Source organism: Nesoenas mayeri, assembly GCF_963082525.1.
Source record: "Nesoenas mayeri genome assembly, chromosome: 3".
NCBI lineage: Eukaryota > Metazoa > Chordata > Aves > Columbiformes > Columbidae > Nesoenas > Nesoenas mayeri.
The window spans coordinates 110,404,631-110,425,131 of record NC_137544.1 but is presented as its reverse complement, the minus strand read 5'-3'; the positions used below and the strand labels follow the sequence as shown (position 1 = coordinate 110,425,131).

Here is a 20,501-nt window from a genome sequence, read left to right as displayed (position 1 = left end):
GCAACTAGAATGCTGTGGGAGACTGTGTCAAACGCTTTGCTGAAGTCAAGGTAGACCACATCCTCTGCTCTGCCATCATCCATCCACCTTGTTACATTCTCATAAAAGGCTATGAGGTTGGTCAAGCATGACTTCCCCTTGGTGAAGCCATGCTGACTGCCCCTAGTAATCCTCTTATCCTTCATATGCCTTGAGATGGCACCAAGGACAAGCCATTCCATTACTTTCCCAGGGACGGAGGTGAGGCTGACCAGTCTATAATCACCTGGGTCCTCCCTCTTGCCCTTTTTGAAGACTGGAGTGACATTTGCTTTCCTTCAATCCTCGGGCACCTCTCCCATTTCCCAAGATTTGGCAAAGATGATGGAGAGTGGTCCAGCAATGACTTCAGTCAGCTCCCTCAGCACCTGCGGATGCATCCCATCTGGACCCATGGATTTATGGATGTCCAGACTATTTAATTGCTCCCTAACCCAGTCCTCATCGACTAAAGCAAACTCCTCCATTGACCTGGCTTCATCTGGGGTCTCAGGGGTACAGGGCTCCCCAGGACAGCCTCCAGCAGAGCAGACAGAGACAAAGAAGGCATTCAGTAATTCTGCCTTCTCTGTATCTTCTGCCACCAGGGCATCCACCCCATTCATCAGTGGGCCTACATTGCCTCTGGTATTAGTTTTATCTGCTATGTATTTGAAAAAGTTCTTTTTGCTGTCCTTGACTCCTCTCGCCAGCTGAGAGGCCTTGGCTATCCTAGCTGCCTTCCTACATCCTCTAACAGCAGCCTTATATTCTTCCCAAGTGGCCAGCCCCTGCTTCCATGACCGGTAAACTCTCCTCTTCTGCTTGAGCATACCTAACAGATCCCTATTCAACCACGCAGGCCTCCTGGCTCCCTTCCTTCACTTCCTACGTGTGGGGATGCTCTGATCCTGAGCGTGGAAGAAGCAATCTCTGAATGCAATCCACCTATCTTGGGCCCCTTTACCTTCAAGCAGTCTTGCCCATGGGATTTCCCCCAGAAATTGCTTGAAAAGGCCAAAGTTAGCCCTGCTAAAGTCCAGGGTTGCAATTCTACTTGCTAGTCTGTTCCTGCCACACAAGATGCTGAACTCCACCATCTCGTGGTCACTGCAACCCAGGCAGCCCTCAACCTTTACTGCTTCGACCAGACCCTCCTTGTTAGTGAGGATGAGATCCAGCAGTGCACCTCTCCTAGTCGGCTCCTCCACCATCTGCATGAGGAAGTTATAATCAATGCACTGGAGGAACCTCCTGGATTGTGGCTGGCTGGCTGAATGGTCCTTCCAGCAAACATCAGGGAAGTTAAAATCACCCACAACAACCAGGGCCTGTGACTGTGAGGCCACTCTCAGCTGCCCATAGAAGGCCTCATCAACTTCCTCAGCCTGATATGGTGGCCTGTAACAGATGCCCACAACAGTGTCACCCCTGCCAGCCTGCCCCTTGATCCTGACCCATACACTCTCAACTCGCTCGTCATCCACTCCTGGGCAGAATTTAGTACATTGTAGTTGCTCTCTCACATAGAGAGCAACTCCACCACCACGCCTGGCTGGCCTGTCTTTCCTGAAAAGGGCATAGCCATCCATGACCACATTCCAGTCATATGAACTGTCCCACCATGTTTCTGTAATTGCCACCAGATTATAATCTCCCGACCGAACATAGGATTCTAACTCCTCCTGCTTATTCCCCATGCTGCGTGCATTAGTGTAGAGGCATTTCAGGGAGCGAGCAGAACACACCCATTTCTCCCTAGGGTCATAGGAGGCCACCTGGTCCTCATCAGTTTTAGAATGATGCCCCACTGGGACAAGCCCAGCTACAACCTCATTCCCCTTCGAGCCTAGTTTAAAGCTCTTATCTTGTCTTGGTTGTGGAAAATGCTTGTCACTGTAAACCTAACTTCTCAGCTGTATAGTGAAGAAGTCCTGACTCATAAGACACATTAGTTCTATCTTTTTAAATGAGAGAAAGTGGATCATAATTAAAAGAAAACAAAACAACCCTTGAGTATGTCCCAAAAGTGCCACATGTGACTGCAAAGACCACAGAGGCCACACAGGTCAGCTGATCTCTCTACCTAGGAGTGCTAAATCTCACCTTACCTTTGCAAGTGCCTTTCCCTGTCACATTCTGAAGTACCTCTAAAGGGATTGCAGCTGCATACAGTGACTCCCTGCATGTCTGCACGAGGGTGCAGGATCTATTATACCTTCCAGACTAAGAAAGAAAAGAACGCCTTGGCTATTATACTGTCACTTAGAAAAGCTGATGTAACAAATACCCTTGATGCAGAGCTGGAACTTGCACATTCAAATCTAAAAATTCAACTGTGTGAGCCTAAAGAAAGAAAACCTCGGCCTGAGTTGTGTGTGATTACAAACAGCAGGATACCACTAAAGCCAGATAAAGCCAGATCTTTCACTGCAGTCCCCTCCACATTTCACTGTTACCTTTTTATATGCATAGCTCAGACCAGAAGCTTCAATGAGCAGTGCCTTGACTTTTTTTTTTCTTCATGAGAAAGGGGTTTAAAACAGTTAGCCTAGATCACATAGAAAAGCAGCGCAAAGGTACAACCATAGAGAATGAATGTAATTTTTGATCTTCAGACGATAAGTGCTATGCAAAGAGGTTGTTTCAAGAGTCCAGATCCTCTCTAAAATAAAAAGGCCAGCATCCCACTACAAAATACTACAGTAATATCCACATTACCAACGCCAATAAGATACTTCGCAGAATCTTCTCAGCTGCATCACTTTAATGCCTGCAATACTACCACATTTTAAATGCTAAAGTAGCAGCACCGCAGTTTCCTTCCTTTTGAAACTCTAGGCTTTGCTTTGCATGGTATTATATTCCCCAGGAACAAATAATGAAGATTATTTATATGTTCTCAGACATTTTTCAGTTTGTTTACACCTACTAAGACAATTGGGCAGCGAACACAGAATACAGTAACCCCCACCAGGTCAAGTACCTCTTGGTAGTACTGTCGGAAGGTAAGCAAACCTTTTCCAGAGGATGCAGTGGAGTTACCTTGTGCGTGAGAGCAGTGTACAGCAGGTATCCAGCCTGGGTGTGAATGATGCCCTTGGGTTTTCCAGTGCTGCCTGAGGTATACAGCATGAAAAGTGTGTCTTCGCTGTCCATGCTCTCTGGAATGCATATAGGAGCTGCCTTGGCCATCTCCTAAGGAAAAAAAAAAGGTGGTAATTACATAAAGACTTTGGCTATACGGAGCCAACCAACATGCCATCTGTAAGCATGTCAGCAGTGTCCAGAGACAAGAACCACTGTTGCTGTTGCCCCCTCACAAACATCCATGGATGTATCATAGGTTTTATGTGCTCACCTAATGGAAAGGTTCCTGTGGATGCATAGCACCTAGCCTCTCCACCAATAGCTTTGCTAGGTGCAGAAGTCAAGGAGAACCAGCCAGATAAAATAGCATTTCAGGGAAAAAACAGTAGGCTACATTTCAAGCTACTAGTAAAAAACCAAAGTGTGATTGCAAACATGAACCACACTTGAGAGCAGCAGTAAGGATGACTGGATACTGTTTAGGACCTTCCTTCTCCTTTTAAAACTGCTGTGCTACAGTTTAACTGTGGGTTCATGTCCCTTCCCTGGCCCCAGCAGAGGATGGTTGTTCTGTCGATTTGATCCTCAAATTCTAATTGCTTCTACCCATGAGAAGGAAAGTGCTTTATTTTCCTGCTTCTGTCACTCTCCTGATACTCCACTGTTTGGGCTAGTAGGTGAGATCCTCTCCCCACCCCTGTGGTCAGAACCATGGGAGGGAAGGATGCAATGTCGTCTTGGCCCAGCTTGTGTGCCCAGTCTGGAAGAGGAAAGATAAATACTGTGCTTCGAAGGAGATGTTTGTGGTCACTGCACCTTGCAGCTGCAGAGGGCTATCTGCCTAGACTGTAGATTTTTTAGGAAGAGGTTGAACATTTTTCTTACGCATGTACAAACTTGTGGTAATCACTGTGTGTTCCAGATGCTCAACACGTGGCTGTAAAAAAAGCACAGCTGGCTTGCTTCTCTCAGGCTCTGTGCTGTCCTGGATGAATAATGATTCCTGCAAGGGTTATTAGGTGGCTCTTCGAAGGGATTTCTAGGTACTGCCTTTTAACAAGTATACACTGTGAACAAGCTACATTTACAAGTGAACACTACCAATGGCAGGTCCAATAATTTAAAAGTGTCTGACAAAGAAAGCTTAGTAAAATATGAAGAGTTGATAGTGAAGAGAAACTGCTAAATTAATGTATACTGTGATTAAGTTACAAAAGACGTACCCATCATTAACCAATTGACATGATAAACGCTTTTGGACCATCTGGAAAATGAGGGGATGTTTTTCAAGTTTTAGATCCTTCTGCATAACAAGAAGGAGACAGAAGATTAAATAATACATTGTTTAGAAGTAGAGTGCTTAGTTCATATTTAACTAATAATTATCAGATGTCTTGTAAGTAAGAAGCTAAACAATTATAACTAACATCATAAATTATTTCTTACTACAGATGTATGTCAAAATTTTCAAAAATTGTAATGCATATGTAATAATTACGTGACTATAAGCAATGCAAGAGCATCCAGTCTTGGGAGCACTTATGAAGGATGTTCCCCAGTGCCGATAAAATAAAGAATGCTGCTTAACAGTATAACTGACTCTGCTGTTAAGTTTATTGCTTCATTTCAATAGCTTCAGATGTGATTCTAGACCTCTAAGTGACAGCATTCCTGCTCACCTCGGCTATTTATTGTGACATTGCATCACTGCCAATGCAGGCTGACTTGCCAGTTTTTGAAACTAAGATGGAGTTCTCATATGCACCATTACAACATGAGCTTAAATTTTGCAATAAGCCATTTGTGCAAGAGCTGGAAAGCACAACTACTGTAAAGAGCAGTAACAACAGAGTTAACAGCACAGACGGTTTAATTCTTGTTATGTTTCAGACTCTACAACTGACAATGGGCTGAGCTCAGCTCTTGGTTCACCAAAGTGCCTCAGGCTGTTTGCAGACTACGGAAAATCATCAGAATGTGCTCTGTGGAATAAGAAAGAGTAAGACAAATCTCTGAATAAAACCTGCCTTCTCTGTTTAACTTACCCTAGTAGCTACTCCTATCTCACCTGTCTGACCAGCACAGGGACTCCTGCAGATGGGTGATTTCCAGGCATTAATGCCATGAGTACTTTCTGTTTACCCCTGCCAAAAGCCTGATAAAACAACTTCTGCCTTAGGCTGCAGTCCTGTGTGTACCATCTAAACACATTAAAACAACTGCTGTTTTATTCCCAAGAAGCACAGGTTCTAAATATTCCCAAGCCATCACTGTCGTCCCATCATGGGCTAATCACAACACTGTCCATAGGCTATATTAAACCTTCTCTGGAACCTGATTATTTCTGCACTGCCTTTCAACAGTGTCCAGTCTGAGAGAGCATATGACAAACCAGAACAGTGTCTGAACACAGTATAACAACAGCAGCAATGGTATCAGTGCACTCTGGCTCTCAGAAAACACTCATTCTTTAAATCTCAGCACTGTTGGCAAGAGTACCAAAAATGGAGCAGCATACCCCCTGCCCATGCTGAGAAGAATCAGACATAGACTGAGCTGCTTCAACTCACAATCCCAGCAGACTGTAAACAGAGGCAATCCATTTGAGAATGGAGATCCAGAAGCCATAAGGGGCATCTCCTTTTTACGTGCAGAAGTCAGGTCCAAAAGGCACAGACAGAGAGAAATATGATCTGGCCAACACTCAAACCTAAAGGGAGTTATCCAGAGTGCACGTGGTTGTTGGCAGAACTAGGTGACTGCAGGGATGTACAGATGCTGTCACTGCAACACAGCTGTACCCATTAGCCCACCAGGTACTGTGGCAGCACAGGAAGAGCAGCACACACTGAAAACCTGCTCCAGAAGCAGTGTGACAGCCAGTCATTGTTGGCAGGTCTTGTGCAGCTACGCTAGAGTGCCCAGCTGCAGCACAGTGGCTGCTTCGTAGGCTTTTAGCTCAGCTCACATATGCAAGGAAAGCATTGAGATGGCCTGGTCTTCCTTGGCTGCTGATTTCCAGTGTAGCCCACAGTAAATTGAAGACCAACCTCAAATTTCAGAGTGCCTGCGACCTACATTTTCAGCAAGACTCTCACACATACATTCTGCACAGCCCTACACTGTGTCTCTCAGAGATATCTGTGTTAGCTGGTCCCTACATTTATTGGTGCAGCATATTTCTCTCCCCCAGCACAGTAAATATCATATGCTTCAAGAAACATCAGAGAAAACAGGCAAGGTTTACCAACACCAATATACCTCCTCAAGGGGAATATCGTGGTCACCCATCTGGACTTTGTTATCTGTCCTCTGAGCCACAAAGACATGTTTGATGCTTGCAGAGTTCTTCACAGCCTCATCCACAGTTGTCTTCAGCTCTATGATTCGGCCTCCCCTGACTCCCTGGTTGTAGGTGATAACTGCTTTGCATCCAGCTAAAAAGAGAAAAAATTAGCATGGAAAACAGGCTGGTATGTCTGCTAGTATGTGCACCCTGCTTTCATTACTTTGGGGGATGATGTATGGCAAAATGTGTGTGACAAATACTCAGAACTTGTGGGAAACAAAAACAGTATTACTGAGGAAAACACCTTAAAAACTGAGACCCACAGAGATTAGGGGTAGCAAGAAACTCTATAGGTTATCTAGTTCATCTCCTCCACCCCAAGGCAGGGTCTGCTCCAGCAGAGGAGAGGAGGGGTGGGTACTGATGTCTTCTCTCTGCTGATCAATTATATGACCCGAGGGAATGGCAGGAAGATGTGCCAGGGGAAGTTTAGGTTCAGTTTTAGGAAAAGGCTCTTCACTCAGAGGGTGGTGGTGCACTGGAACAGGCTCCCCAGAGAGATAGCAATAACCTCAAGAAGCGTTTGGACAACACCCTCAGATACTTGGTGTGAACTGTGGAGCTGTCCTATGCAGGGACAGGAGTTGGACTCAATGATCCATGTGGGTCCCTTCCAACTGAGGACATTCTATGATTCTAAAATTCTAAACCATTTCTGACAGCTGTCAGTCAAATCTTCCTAAAACACTCCGATGGTAGCTATTCTACCCCTTCCCACCCGTTCCCCTCCAATGCCTATCCTGAACACAAGGAAGTCTTTCCCAATGTCTAGCCTAAGTATCACTCACTGCAACTTAAATGCCTAAATTTCTGTCTAGCAAAGCCAACATGCAAAACAGTTGCATCCCAGTTAACTGTGTTATAGTGAATATGACTGCTCCAGACTAATAGCTTATGCACCAAAACCAGTGCAAGGCTTCCCACAACTTTAGTACACAAACACCTTCTTTACCCTTTCTCATCCTCTCTCTGGGGCTGCATAGAATTGTCCATTGCAAACTGAAGTGAACAGCACCAAACTCAGCAGCCTCTCAGAGGTGCTACCCTGCTTTGAGATACCTGCAGCCTTCTGAAACTCACCTGTACTTTGAGAGGAAACCTCCTGGAAGCCACAGCACAGAGCAGCACTGTGGAAGAGCACTTCAAACTGGACCACACTATGTTTATTATACAGGGTGTTTCAAAAAGATGGACACAATTTGAAATCACTATATCTCTGCAATGACAAAGTGCCCATGAATGACACACTGACTCAACGTTGGATAGGTCACATGGAACACCAAGACTTGGCACTACACTCTTGGGCCCCAAGATCCCCAGATATTAAACCCTGAGACTTTTTCTTATGGGAATACATCAAAGACCATATTTTTGTGCCACCATTAGTGACTAATCTGGATGACCTCAAAAAAAGAATCATGGCAGTGGTGACCTCAGTGGAAGAAGACACTTTGAGAAGCGTTTGGGATGAATTCAACTATTGTCTCGATGTTGTCTGTACAAGAAACAGAGGGAACACAGAGCATTTATAAAACGTTTACTAAAACTAAGTAACTCATTAAACCATTTGTAATTTTTAATGTAATTGTATCATGTTGCCATCATGAAATATACAGCTTTGAAACTGGTTACATCTCTTTGAAACACCCTGTGGAGCTGTGGCTGCATAGAAACAGATCTTTAGCCCAACACCTCCACACAAGTGGCCTAAAGTGAGGGATAATCAAACTGTGTACTTGCTCTCCATAGGTTAACTCTACTCAACCAGAAAAAAAGCATAAAAATTGCTGTAAGACTTATATCCTCCAAGGAGCCATAAAAAACCTGATGTGACTGCTAGGACATGATCCACTTGCTAGTTTGTTCTTTTGCTGGTATTTTAACATTAGTTTTTACCTAATCACACTACCAGTACTTTGGGCTAAGAACAGCTTTCTTTTTACTAAGCGCTAACAGAGCAGGGGCAGACTGCAAACACTTCCAGTGCTATATACATAAATTACAGTATCACAATCAAGTGTGCAGAATTACCTCTGTGCAGGAGTCTCAAAGAAACACTGTGATTATATTGCGAAAGAACAAATCAGGCCCCATTCCTAAACTCTGTTTTTCCCTCCAGCTTCACTGTTGTCTGGAAGTAAGCCAGCACAAACTGAATGTTAAGCAACTTATGAAGTATTGTATGGCCAGAGGATACTGTATCTGCCACTAAGGGAAAAGCTCTTCACAGTATGTTGCAAAGGAGAATTAATTATCCCGCCAGCTGAGAATCAACCTTTTCTCTTTCTGCCAAGAAAACACAAAATTTGGATACATCTTAGAGCACTATCCAGAGGGGTTTGTTCCCCAGTGTGCATCTACTTACAGTCCACGATCCTGCCAGCTAAGGACTCTGCGCTGAATCCAGCGAAGACAACGGTGTGAACAGCACCAATCCTGGCACAAGCCAGCATGGCTGCCACTGACAAGGGAGACACAGACATATAGATGGCCACCTTGTCCCCTTTCTGTATCCCATATTTCTTCAGGGTGTTGGCAAGACGGCAAGTCAGATCCAGAAGTTCCCTGCAGCACAGAAGGAACGTTGTCATGCAAATACAGAACCTGTTTTATGCAGGGAAGTAAAAAAGGATAAGCTTGAACGGAACAAGACATCGCAATCACCTCTGGACCTCATCATCTTAGCAGCGTAGGGCATGCAAGCTTTTTCATCTTAAAGAAGGCTGGCCTGGGGTGTGGTAAAAGACAGACTGCTCCTGTCATTGGGGAGAGAAGAAAAGGGGGACAGAGAGCCACACTTGCTGCACAAGAACGAGTGAGAGCCAGATCTGCTAGGCTCCGGCATGGGTAGAGCAGCCAGCAAGCCAGTGGCTGTCCTTCTGCCTCCAGAAGTTGATGTCCATTTTAGCTATCCTTGATGCCTTTTGTACCTACAAGGCTCAGTCAGAAGCTATTGGGAACATGTGTGGGATAAACACAAGATGAACTGGAAGTGTTGTTCAAAGACTCTCAGCACTGTTTATGTTGGGGAACTATTGGAAGTGCTTCATAACTAGCAGCTCTTCCTTAAATCACAAGGATAAAGAAAGTGTTTTCAAGCATAAGGAAGAAAAGGAGAAGTCCTGAGACACTTGTGTGAGCGGTAGATTTTACAAGGTGCTCATCAAAGCTGGACCACCCACAGCCTGAATTCTTCCGTTGTCCCTTCAACCTGCCATGCCACAGAGCACAATGGCCTTGCAGAATGGAGATACTGCTCTGAGTAAAACCAAAGCCTCTCTCACACAGAGAAACTCAGGAACACCAACAACAGGAACAAAGGCTCTTTTCACAGGGCTCGCTGCTGCAATGTGCTGACTTAATAGCAGAAACATTCCTCTAAGGAACAAAAAAGCAGTTTGTGGGCAATGACTTGCAGGTACACTTATTCTGATGCCTGCATGGGGGATAACACAATTGCAGGCACGTCTGAGACCAAGACGCTGCCATGAACTGAAGAGCAATGTGTGCCTGCAGTGGAAAGGCTTTGAGAAAGAAACAGATAACTGTGCCAGGTGAGGAGTGGTCTCATGCCAAGCTGACCCTCATTGGCAAAACATTCAATACCTCTTCCCAAGTGCTTCATGACCATGCATATTCCTGCTATCAATATAAGTGCAGTCTGCTAGATGTATTTTTTTGCTTGTTTTTACTATGTTCGTGAACTGAGAGTCTCCGTGCTAAAACAAATTGCCACCCAGCGTTTGTTTTTCTGCCCTGTCCTAACAGGTCACATTCTCTGCTCCAGAATTAATCTAATGCTGCATTAGAGAAAAATCTCCATGTGGATAAATAGTAAAGAACCAAAACAAAACTGAGCTGCTCAACTGCATAACATAGGAAGTGAAACAGGCCCCAGACAGGCAGTTGTGAGAAAACAAAATAAAAACCACTTATCTGTGATGGAAAATACCCAAGTGCTTTCAGAGCTGCAGCTTCTTTCTCCTGAACAGAAATGCTGAAGAGCTCTGGCCAGGGTGTCCTTCCTGAGCAACTCTGTGGTCCACCTGCTTATTCAGGACTTGTGACCACAATGGCAGAAGCTGTCATTTGTTTTTTCACAATTAACCCCAGTTTATCATTTACTTAGTGAGAGTGTGTGAGCAAGTTGATAAGACAATAAAGACCAAGTCTTTACCCCCAATCTATTAACTTTGCCTTCTCTTTTGTGCTCTGAAAGGCTGAGATAAGAAGGCCTTGGAGGTCCCTTCATGGTGCAGCACATGGAGGAACAGACACTAAAGCAAAAGGGAAGGTAAAGCAACAAAAAAATACACAAATCCCTGAGCATCAAGCATATCTTCTGGCTCCTGTAGCAGCAACTCTGGCTTCTCCTCCAGTTCAAGAAAGGGAGTTAGCAGAAATGCTTTGGGAATTCTTCCCTTGACTACCTCAGTCCTTCACACACATTTTGCTATTTAACAGACAGGCAATTGGTACATGCCAGCAGGTCACACATTTCCAGTACTTAAGCTAGGCATACCTCAGGGTGGAACAAGCACCCTGCAGAGTTGCTGCTGTGCAGAACTGGGTAGGACAGACCTAACTGAATTGAGAAGCGGCAAACCATGCCCATTACTCTTCCTACCTGCTACTGCTGCCAAGCTTTGTATTGTGATCCCTGCATCACACAAGGCTAAAAGAGCCAAGAGCAATTCTGGCCTCAGGCCCAGCACTGCCCTACTCTTGACACAGAGACAATGCTATCATGTGCTGGTGGGCTGTGCACAGGGAAGGAATTGCCTCCCATCCACACTCGGGATGTGTGGATGGGAGGAAAGAAGGCACATCTACCAAAACCACACCAGAGACTAAGCAGAGCTAGATGCTGACACCCTGGAGCTGGTGAGACAGTGTAAAAGAAGGCATCTTCACTGAGCTTCTGCCTGCACTGAAATAAGGGGAAAGTTCAGAGTAGGGGAACGAAGCTGGTGAAGGGTCTGGAGCGCTAGCCTTATGAGGGGCAGCTGAGGGAACTCGGGGTGCTCAGCCTGGAGAAAAGGAGGCTGAGGAGAGACCTTATCACTGTCTACAACTACCTGAAAGGACATTGTAGCATGGAGGGGGTTGGTCTCTTCTCCTGAGTAGCAAGCTATAGGATGAGAGGAAATGACCTCAGGTTGTGCCAGGGGCAGTTGAGATTGGATATTGGGAAAAACTTCACAGAAAGGGTTGTCAGGCATTGGAACAGGCTGCCCGGGGAAGTGGTTGAGTAACCATCCCTGGAGGTGTTTAAAAGACATGCAGATGAAGTTCTTAGGGACATGGTTTAGTGCCAGTGTTAGGTTAATGGTTGGACTAGAAAATCTTGAGGGTCTCCTCTAACCAAAATGATTCTATGATTCTAAGGGGTACACAAGAAGGGTAGAGGAAGCAGAGGGTTAGAGTGAAAATCCTACCCTGCAAGGGCTCAGCTGTTGCCAGTGAGGGACAGATGGTGGCCAAAGGCTTGGGGCAGATGTGTGCTGCTTCTGAAGATCACAAGAAGAGGAAGAAAGGCAAAATCCCCAGTGATGCTTGCAGCATTGCCTGCACTCCAAAGGATTTCAGAACAGCCACCCAAGCAGACAGTACAGAGCAGGGCACTGTGCTCAGAAGAAGCAGGCAGGACAACCACTGGAGATGGACAAAGCCACGGGGTACACAGAGGGTCCGGGGGGCCTGACTCCCTGCGCACAAGCTGGGCAGTCAACAGGAGGATCTCAGCAGAGCCACTGCAGAAGGAAACATGCCGCAGTGAAAGGAAGCGCCCAGCCCCTCTGGACAGAGAGAGCTGAGAAACTGTAAAGTCAGTTCATGGTGCAACAGCCTGCAATGCCTCTGCACAAGCAGGCGGTAAGAGCTGAGGACAAATAAGAGAGCAAACCAGGCAGCAATACATCACTTGAGTGGGTCAAGTATCAGGGTGAAGCTGAGAAACAAGGAAGCAGCAACCAATAGGACCCAGGAGGCAAGGCCACCTGCCCAAAAGAAAGAACAGTATATATAGTATGTGCTTTTAAAATAAAGCTATCCAGGGAAATGGTAGGTGCATTAATGAACATGGGCAGGGAAGGTGAAAAATTATGACACATGGAGTAGATTCTGGACTTGCTTTCAGAAAACATTATCTTTCAACTAAAAATGCAGACAAGTCCATCTGTTGGCTTGTTGAAGGCATAGGTGTAATGTGGCTAGCGAGGGTGTCCAACCACATGTCCTCTGCACATTCCCCCCTACCTAGGACCCTCATTTCTGGTCCTTCAGCTTTCCTTTCTCTACATTGTATTTTGCATTTCGAACATTCCTTCTGCCTGTAACACTCTCTGCACTGGAGTGAGATTCTTTGTAAATTAAAACCCTTCTGCTGAGACCCAGCCTGCAACCCTTTACAAAAACAGGTCAGTCAACATGTACTGCTGCCCACTTCTTCAAACAGGTGTATTTTGCATTTCGAACATTCCTTCTGCCTGTAACACTCTCTGCACTGGAGTGAGATTCTTTGTAAATTAAAACCCTTCTGCTGAGACCCAGCCTGCAACCCTTTACAAAAACAGGTCAGCCAACATGTACTGCTGCCCACTTCTTCACACAGGTGTATTTGCAAGGAGGGGCGAACAGAACAGATGACTAAAATTGACCAACTAAGAATTCCATCCCATCCACATCATACACCCTATAGAAGTGGGAGATCATGAGGGTCTAGCTCTCTTCGACCATGGCCGGCATCTGAAGAGGACCCTGCCTGTCATGCCTGCAATCCTGGGCCTAGTTCCAGACCCTGCATCCCTGAATCCAGTTCCAGTTTACTGCAGAGTCCAGCCCAGGACTTCTGTGTGCCTGCCCTGCAGCCACCAGAGCAATGCTGTACCACCCCAGGAAATTCAAGATTGGTCGTATATATTTTGTATTATTTTCTCTATTGATTAGTAGCATTAGTAAAGTATTTTTAACTTTTCCAATTTGTAAGTCTCTCTCCCTTTTCCTCCTATTCCCTTTCCTTAGTGGGGAAGGAGGGGGGTTAACAGAGAGCATCTGCCACGGTTTATTGTCGCCCTGCAGTAAATGGTGACAATGATGTAAAAGTCATTTTTGCAGGCAGGCCTGTCTCCTAAATGAGGGCACATAGCAGGGAGAAGAGAAAAATGCTTGAGTCCTGTGATCAATAGTGGCAAATACAAGTCAGCATTACTCAGAGCAACCTCAAGGTTGCTCTAAACTGCACTGAAAATGGGGAAGAGGAATGCAGGAAACTTCAAATCCTCTCCAGCCAGGACTCGGTATCATACTATTGACCATCAATACAAGATGGCTGCATAAGACATTTGCTGCTGTGCTGAAACTGAAAGCTGCTCACAGAAATTTTCCCATGAACACTTCTAATGAGCAAAAAGAAAACTGGCAGGTGAGAACATAAACCAAGAAGAAAACCCAAGGCTTTCTCTTCTAAATGCTCCCACTCAGAGAGAAAGAATCTACAGGCAGGCCTGATTAATGCCCTAACTAGAAGATGATGCCAGATCTCAATCTGAAATTTTCAGTAGCTGTCACTAACTTACATTCACTGTAATATGTTTATTATATAGGTGTCTAAGATCAGGGAGCCTCTTCATGAGGAAGCCAAGGGAAGAATATTATTGCTTGGTGGGAACATGCCTCCATTTTTTAGGAGCTATCTTATCATGACACCACAACCTACCCACAGTGCTGCCTCTGCATGTCCTATGTGCTGGAATACCTTGGAAGAAAGCAGAGTTTCACAGAAGCCCTATTTCAGAGCAGCAGCTATTTTCCCCAACACATTGCCAAGCATTGTAAAGCATCACGAGAAGGTGCCATACCTGTACGTGACATGTACTGCAGCGCCAGGCTCATCTCTCTCCCAAATCAAAGCCACTCGGTTTGGAGACTTTTCGACATGTCGGTCTAAGCAATTCACTGAAAGAAAGAAGTTTAAACCAACCTATCATATACAAGATGCTCTGTAAACTTAGCTTGGTCAAGCATAACAGCAAGGTAGCATAAGATGAAACGTCACTCGTTAGTGAGCTAGTCACACATTCATTTATAATGCTGGGAAGTTGTCCTGTACAGTGGTAGCATTTGTAGCAATGGTAATGCTGCCCTTTGCCATATCTCTATTACGTAAATACTACCCAATAGCATATTTAATTGGTCAAGATGCCTTAGGGATGATAACCCTGTGAGTAGTCTCAGCTGATTCAGCTCAACTTACCTCCACTGGCTAAGCTTAAACCAGCACAAATTTCTCCCTTGCTCTCAGCAGCACAAAGACAAGACACTGTTTTGATGTTTTTGCTCCCCAGAGCAGTGTTTTACTGCATAAATCTGACAGACTGTCTTCCCCAGCCTGCATTTTTAGCACTGCATAATTTGAATTCTGTAATTAAAGCACACGCAAAACATTTTTATTCCAGGTTATAATGGAAGAGCTGAATCTCAGCTAACTGAAAGCATCTAAAACTTTAAGACCTAGGGTAAACTCACGGAGTAGAGACATCTACACACGGTGAACATGTCTCAAGTGGTGTGTTAGGCCTCCTAAAAACAGAAGGTATAAAATTACCTTCTGAAGGTGGATCTCTCCCCTTAACAGCTAGAGGTAGGGAAAACCTGAACAACTATGTGAGATGCTCAAATGGACTTAAGGACAGCATCCACTAAAGAAAGTTATAGAAAATCTAACCAAGAAACCTGCTTGCATGTTCAGCAGCAACTTGCCTGATTGTTAGAGATTAACCTTGCAAGTATTAATTCCAAGCCTAAGCTACACTTATTTATTTCTCTATAATCTTCCAAAGGCAGTTATTTTATTTCAAAAGACAACTATTAAAACCAATCAGGCATGCTCCTGTGTAACCAAGAGAACACCCTTAAAGAAAATGCTGAGTTTCAGATCATACTTCCTGGAAAGGTTAATACTGGTGGGGACAGATCGCACTTTTCCAGATAAATTAAGAGCAACAAAAGCTGCCTATTTGCTGTTACAATTTGTGAAGTTTAAGTAAACTGCAGCCCAGGTGTCAGCATTGGCTGTTCTGTGTTCACAGCTGATTTACACCACCACACACAGGGTGGGAATGTGCCCCTGAAGGTGCAGAGAGAGAAATGCCTCAGAATTTGGCATATTTCATTACAAGAACAACTGTCAATCTCAAAAATACAAAAAGGTGCCTTTTAGCTGTTTGAAGTCTGCATTTTTTTAATGTAAATTCCTGCAACAATACTATAAAAACAAAAGGAGATTAAGCTATTTCTTAGGTCATCCTAATACAATACAGGATGACAAAACCTCTGATGGAGAATGCTGTAAGCAGTTATACACCAGTTTCCTCTGCCGTCCATCCATTGGTAAATGGATCTGCTGCAGCTTGGTCCCACCTCCAAGCTCATTGCAGCAACACCCTCGTGTAATGCACCACACTGCAATAAATCACATTAACGAAGATTCATTGCCCAAGCAGCACTTCTCACTTGTTAGCAGCCATAATAGCCTTCAGGGGGAATTTCTGCTGCACCGAGCTCCAGCTGAGCCAAGTGAGAGCTTTAGCTTTTTGCTCAGTAAGAACTGGCAGGTGAATCAGGGCCAAATGCTATTACTTCCTTCCTGATCTTAGGCTTACAGCAGTGTTTTGCTCATTTTACAAAATAGAATGTAGTGACCCTCCCCTTACTGCTAGACCTTAATGGTTTCTCCATAAGTATTCTTGCCTCCTCAACAACACTTGGAAATTATTCATTTCAGCAAGACATGCTCCTGCAAACCTGGTGCCTTGGAAGTGCAGTAGTTTGTCAGGTTATTTTCCTGGATAGGAGTTACGGTGCAATAAACCCAGAAGCACTGAAGCTCACAGTTCCCCCAAATCCTGCCTCGTCTCCCCAAGCAAAAAGCAGCAGATGATTCAGTTGCCTGTGGTTCAGCTGTGTTGGGAGATGGGCACACAGGATACTCTGGATCAGGGACCAGAACTGTTGCCATGTTTCTGCAACTGGCATTCAAGTCAAGAGATCAAGGGACAAAACCAGAGCCTCCTAGCAGAAAACCAGTCACTCAGTTGTGGCTGAGTACCATCTTCATTGTGCTTTAAAAGAAGAAAAGTGGCAACAGTAAAACTGTTTAATTCTGTGCATCTATGTTTCAGTGGCCTATCATGATTTTTTTACCTATGCAAAGAAAACTTAGTGGCATTTAGTGCCTGCAGAAGAAGCAGACACAAGACACGATCTAAAAGCAGGCCCAGACACCTGATGCATGTGGTATCCAAAAGAAGGTGATGATCCTGCCCTACAGAGGAATGACATGGATCCCTGAAAGTCCTCATGCTCAGCCAAATCTTCCTTTCAATAGGAACCAATGAAAACAGAAATCTGGCTAAAATCCCTCTGACTGCTTGGTGCTGGAAGCAGGGCTATACTCACATCTCCATCAAATTGGCATCCAATTTGGGTATCATCTCCTGGGAGGAGATGCTCTCCTGTGCTCCTTGGAAAACCTGAGGAGGGTTTGCTCTTTTGCTGTGAAAAAGGTGCACAGAGATGTTACAGTTCGTGCACTACTGGACTGCAGTCTGGTGCTTCAAGCACTCTCCCAGGAACAGGAAATGAAGTTAAGAAACCTACATCCCTGTTAAAAGACTTCACCACTGAGTTGTACTCTAGACAGGGCTGGGGCTTACTCCCACTGAATGAAGCAGGACCACAGCACAGAAGAGCCTTCAAGGCACATATGGCCAGGAAGAAACTCAGAGGTAGTTAGGACCATCCCGGCAAATTTTTCTCTTCCTTCATACAAGTAATAAAGTTGGAAGAAAAGACCCAGTTCTTTGTCTAAGAGAGAAAAGAGGCTGCAGTTTCCCCTGCAAAAGATTTGGATTCACACTGTTCCCCATCTTTGGCTCATCTGTTTGTGCAGAGCTCACCATGGGACCAAGCAGCACCCTGCAGCCAGCCACTGGGGACAAGTGCTGTATGGCTGAGGTCACAGAATGTCCTGAGTTGGAAGGGGCCCACAAGGATCATCAAGTTCAACTCCTGCCCCTGCACAGGACCACCCCAAGATTCACACCATGTGTCTGAGGCCGTTTTCCAAACACTTCTTGAATATTGTCAGGCTTGGGGCCATGACTACCACCACAGAGAGCTTATTCCCGTGCTCCACCACCCTCTGGATGAAGAACCTTTTCCTGAAATCGAACCTGAAGCTCCGTTAGCACATCTTCCTGCCATTCCCTCGGGCCCCTAGAGGAGGTCGAGGAATCCCTGCCAGCACGGTGTTGGGGATGCCACATCCTAGCCCTTCGGCAGGCTTTCAGTTGCGTTCTCCCTGCCTGGACCTGAGGAAGATGTTGGGGCTGTGGTAGCGTTTCTACAGAAGCGATGAATAGCCAATGGGGAAACAGTCCAGGGTAAAAAGCTTAGCCAGGGTTATCCCCGGCTTCGGATTTCCCCCCACTTCCCAGCATCTCGCAACACCTCTGGCGCATTTTCTCCCAGCACTTCCCAAACAAAATCCTCGTTTTTTTCAACCAAAGAAGACCGCTGGCAAAAAAACTCCAGTGGGGGCCGGCCCGGCGGTGCTCTCCGCTTCTGTCCTCAGGCTGGCCGGGAGGGTCCCCACTGGAGTCGGTTTTTTGCCAACAGTCTTCTTTGGTTGAAAAAAACGAGGGCGGCGAGCCGCGGGGGATGAGCGGGCCCGGGGACTTCTTACCCGAGACGTTGAGGCGGCCGCCGAGGAACCAGCGGGCGTCGCCGGCGACCGGGCCGGCCTGGCAGGCCGTGTGGAAGGGGTTGTCCCAGCGCAGCACCCCGTGGGCCACCTCCGCCCAGAAATCAGCAGGGTTGCGGGCCGCCCGCTCCTGCCACACCCTGTACCCCCCGGGCGGCAGCACTGCGGAGCACCCCCCGTGGCTGTAGCAGCGCCACGGGAGCAGACGGCTGAGGGTGAGGAGCACCCGCGCTCGGCCCGCCGTCAGCGCCATGGGACACGGCCCTCCACCACCCCCAGGGCCGCGCCGTGCCCGGCACCGCCCTCGGCCACGGAACAGCCCCCGCCCGGCGTGAAAGACCGCCTGCGGGGAGGGACTGCTCCGGCGGGGCGGCTCTAGGAGCGCCCCGCGGCCAGGGGCAGCCAGCGACCCCACAGAGCTGTAGGCAACCCAAGGCACCTCTGCACCCACATGGCCCCAGGATCGTCCCACAGCCCGCACGCCTAGGAGCATCCCACAGACTTGCAGCTGTCTGTAGAAAAAGCACATATATCACACTAATTGTTTTACTGACCTTGCATGCTTGATGACTAGAACCTCTGTGTTAGATAACATAGGCCTGTGAGAAACTCTAGGCACCTTATCGCTATGTCTGAGATTCTTTCTTTGTTGTGAGAAAAAGTGGGAGGCTGCGCCTACCTGAAACCTTGAAATACAGGCGAGCTCAGCAGGCCCAGGGATCTTCCAGCAGGGCTGAACTTACCAGCGCCTGTGTCCCTGCTGGTGTCACCTCTGCATGGGAGCTTACGTGTGACTTCGGAGATCCCCCAGTAGAGAAGTAACTAGAATAAAACTTGCTCTTTGCAATGCATTCGTGGCCTCTGGCTCTTCTTGTGACGTGCCTGCACATGTGTTCACATTTGATGTTAGTCAGCAGTCGCGAGAAACAGCCATGCTGTGGTTTGCAAAAACACCAGGGACAGGGGAGGCTTTGAGGGTGACTGCCCAAATTCCAGGATGGCCCAGTACTGAGCGCTGGGCCCTGTGGCTGCTCTCCTGTCTGAATGCACTCTCAGGAGGCATGACCTGAGATTGATGATGGGACTGTGATTAGCCCCCAGGTAATTGAAGGAGATATGCTAAATTTTCCATGGAGAGCCCCCAGGTAATTGAAGCGGCTATGCTAAAGTTTCCATGAAGAGCAGCATTGACTTCTTGCAAATTAGTGGGGAAATTGGGATGGTTACTCGTTAATGGTCTTAGAGCTCTTGATTGTGAAGTTGTTGCATTGCAGAGTAAAATAAGAGAATTGGAAAAGGAGGTTGAGATTCTACAGGATGCAAAGACGATCGCACAAGAAGTAATTACTGTTCAAGCAGAACGGTGCTGTGAGCTGCAAGATAATGTAGACCAGTTGCTAATGTGTATTGCTAAGGAACAAAGGGAAAAATATGCAAAAAGTGAGTTTTTGTGTTCTCAGGTGTGTGCTCTTACCACGAAATGATCTTGGAATCCCAAGGAATGGGATGGAAATACTTGGAGTGAGTCCTCAGACTCCAATAATGAGTCTGAATTTGATCCTGACTTAAATGGCAGGGAGGTGGTGGGAGCACAACCCCCTGTACAAATGATGCGGCAGCACAAACAAGCAGATGAGGGGGGCAGATCGCTCTTACTCACTCTCCGAAGGAGTTAATGGCATTTTCAGAGATCTCTCAGCAGTCGAGTGGGGAAGGAATAGTGACATGGATTTTGCCAGCTTGGTATAGTGGAGCTGTGTCTATCAATTTTTTAGCAGATGAAAAAGATTCATTAAGCCCTATAGCCAATGATGATCAGATGCAACAATGATATGCTCAGCTGCAAACTGTCAGAGGTCCAGACAAGCAAGATATTATTGCACCTACCCTACATCAATATTTGTGTGCAGCAGTTTTAACAGCATATGCTGAACCTGTTGAATCTGTGTTGTCCTGTGGAAATTGGTGCACAATGGAGGAAAGTATTGATTTAGTGCAGCAGATGGGGTTACATTGGTTATGGGATCCAATCCGGACAGGGTAGCAGTGACAAGAAGTATTAAAATGCAGCTTTTGAGAGGAGCACCTGCCTCACTAATACCCGTGATTCTGACATCAGTGACAAGTGCTACAGGTAATGTAAGCACTCTAGCAAATGCCTTGAGGGGAATTTGGGCTGTAATTTCAGGACCTTCTGTTTAGGTGGTGAATAATGGAAATCTGACAAAACTGAAAGGAGTTACAGCACAGGTGATGAGAACACAAATGTGGAATGAGATT

The 20,501-nt window shown here is 46.1% G+C and overlaps 1 protein-coding gene across 1 annotated transcript in view; it reads right to left on the bottom strand.

Annotated features, from left to right (window-relative positions):
- Positions 1-18,474, bottom strand: part of ACSS1 (acyl-CoA synthetase short chain family member 1) — a gene marked incomplete at both ends in the record, with an annotated part of 33,031 nt that extends 14,557 nt beyond the window's left edge. Inside the window, 5 exons of the mRNA XM_080342100.1 lie at positions 3,064-3,216; positions 6,370-6,545; positions 8,823-9,022; positions 14,317-14,413; positions 18,204-18,474. Of these exons, the coding sequence (XP_080198226.1) occupies positions 3,064-3,216; positions 6,370-6,545; positions 8,823-9,022; positions 14,317-14,413; positions 18,204-18,474 (897 nt within the window). The remainder of the gene's footprint in view (positions 1-3,063; positions 3,217-6,369; positions 6,546-8,822; positions 9,023-14,316; positions 14,414-18,203) is intronic.
- Between the last annotated feature and the right edge of the window lie 2,027 nt (positions 18,475-20,501).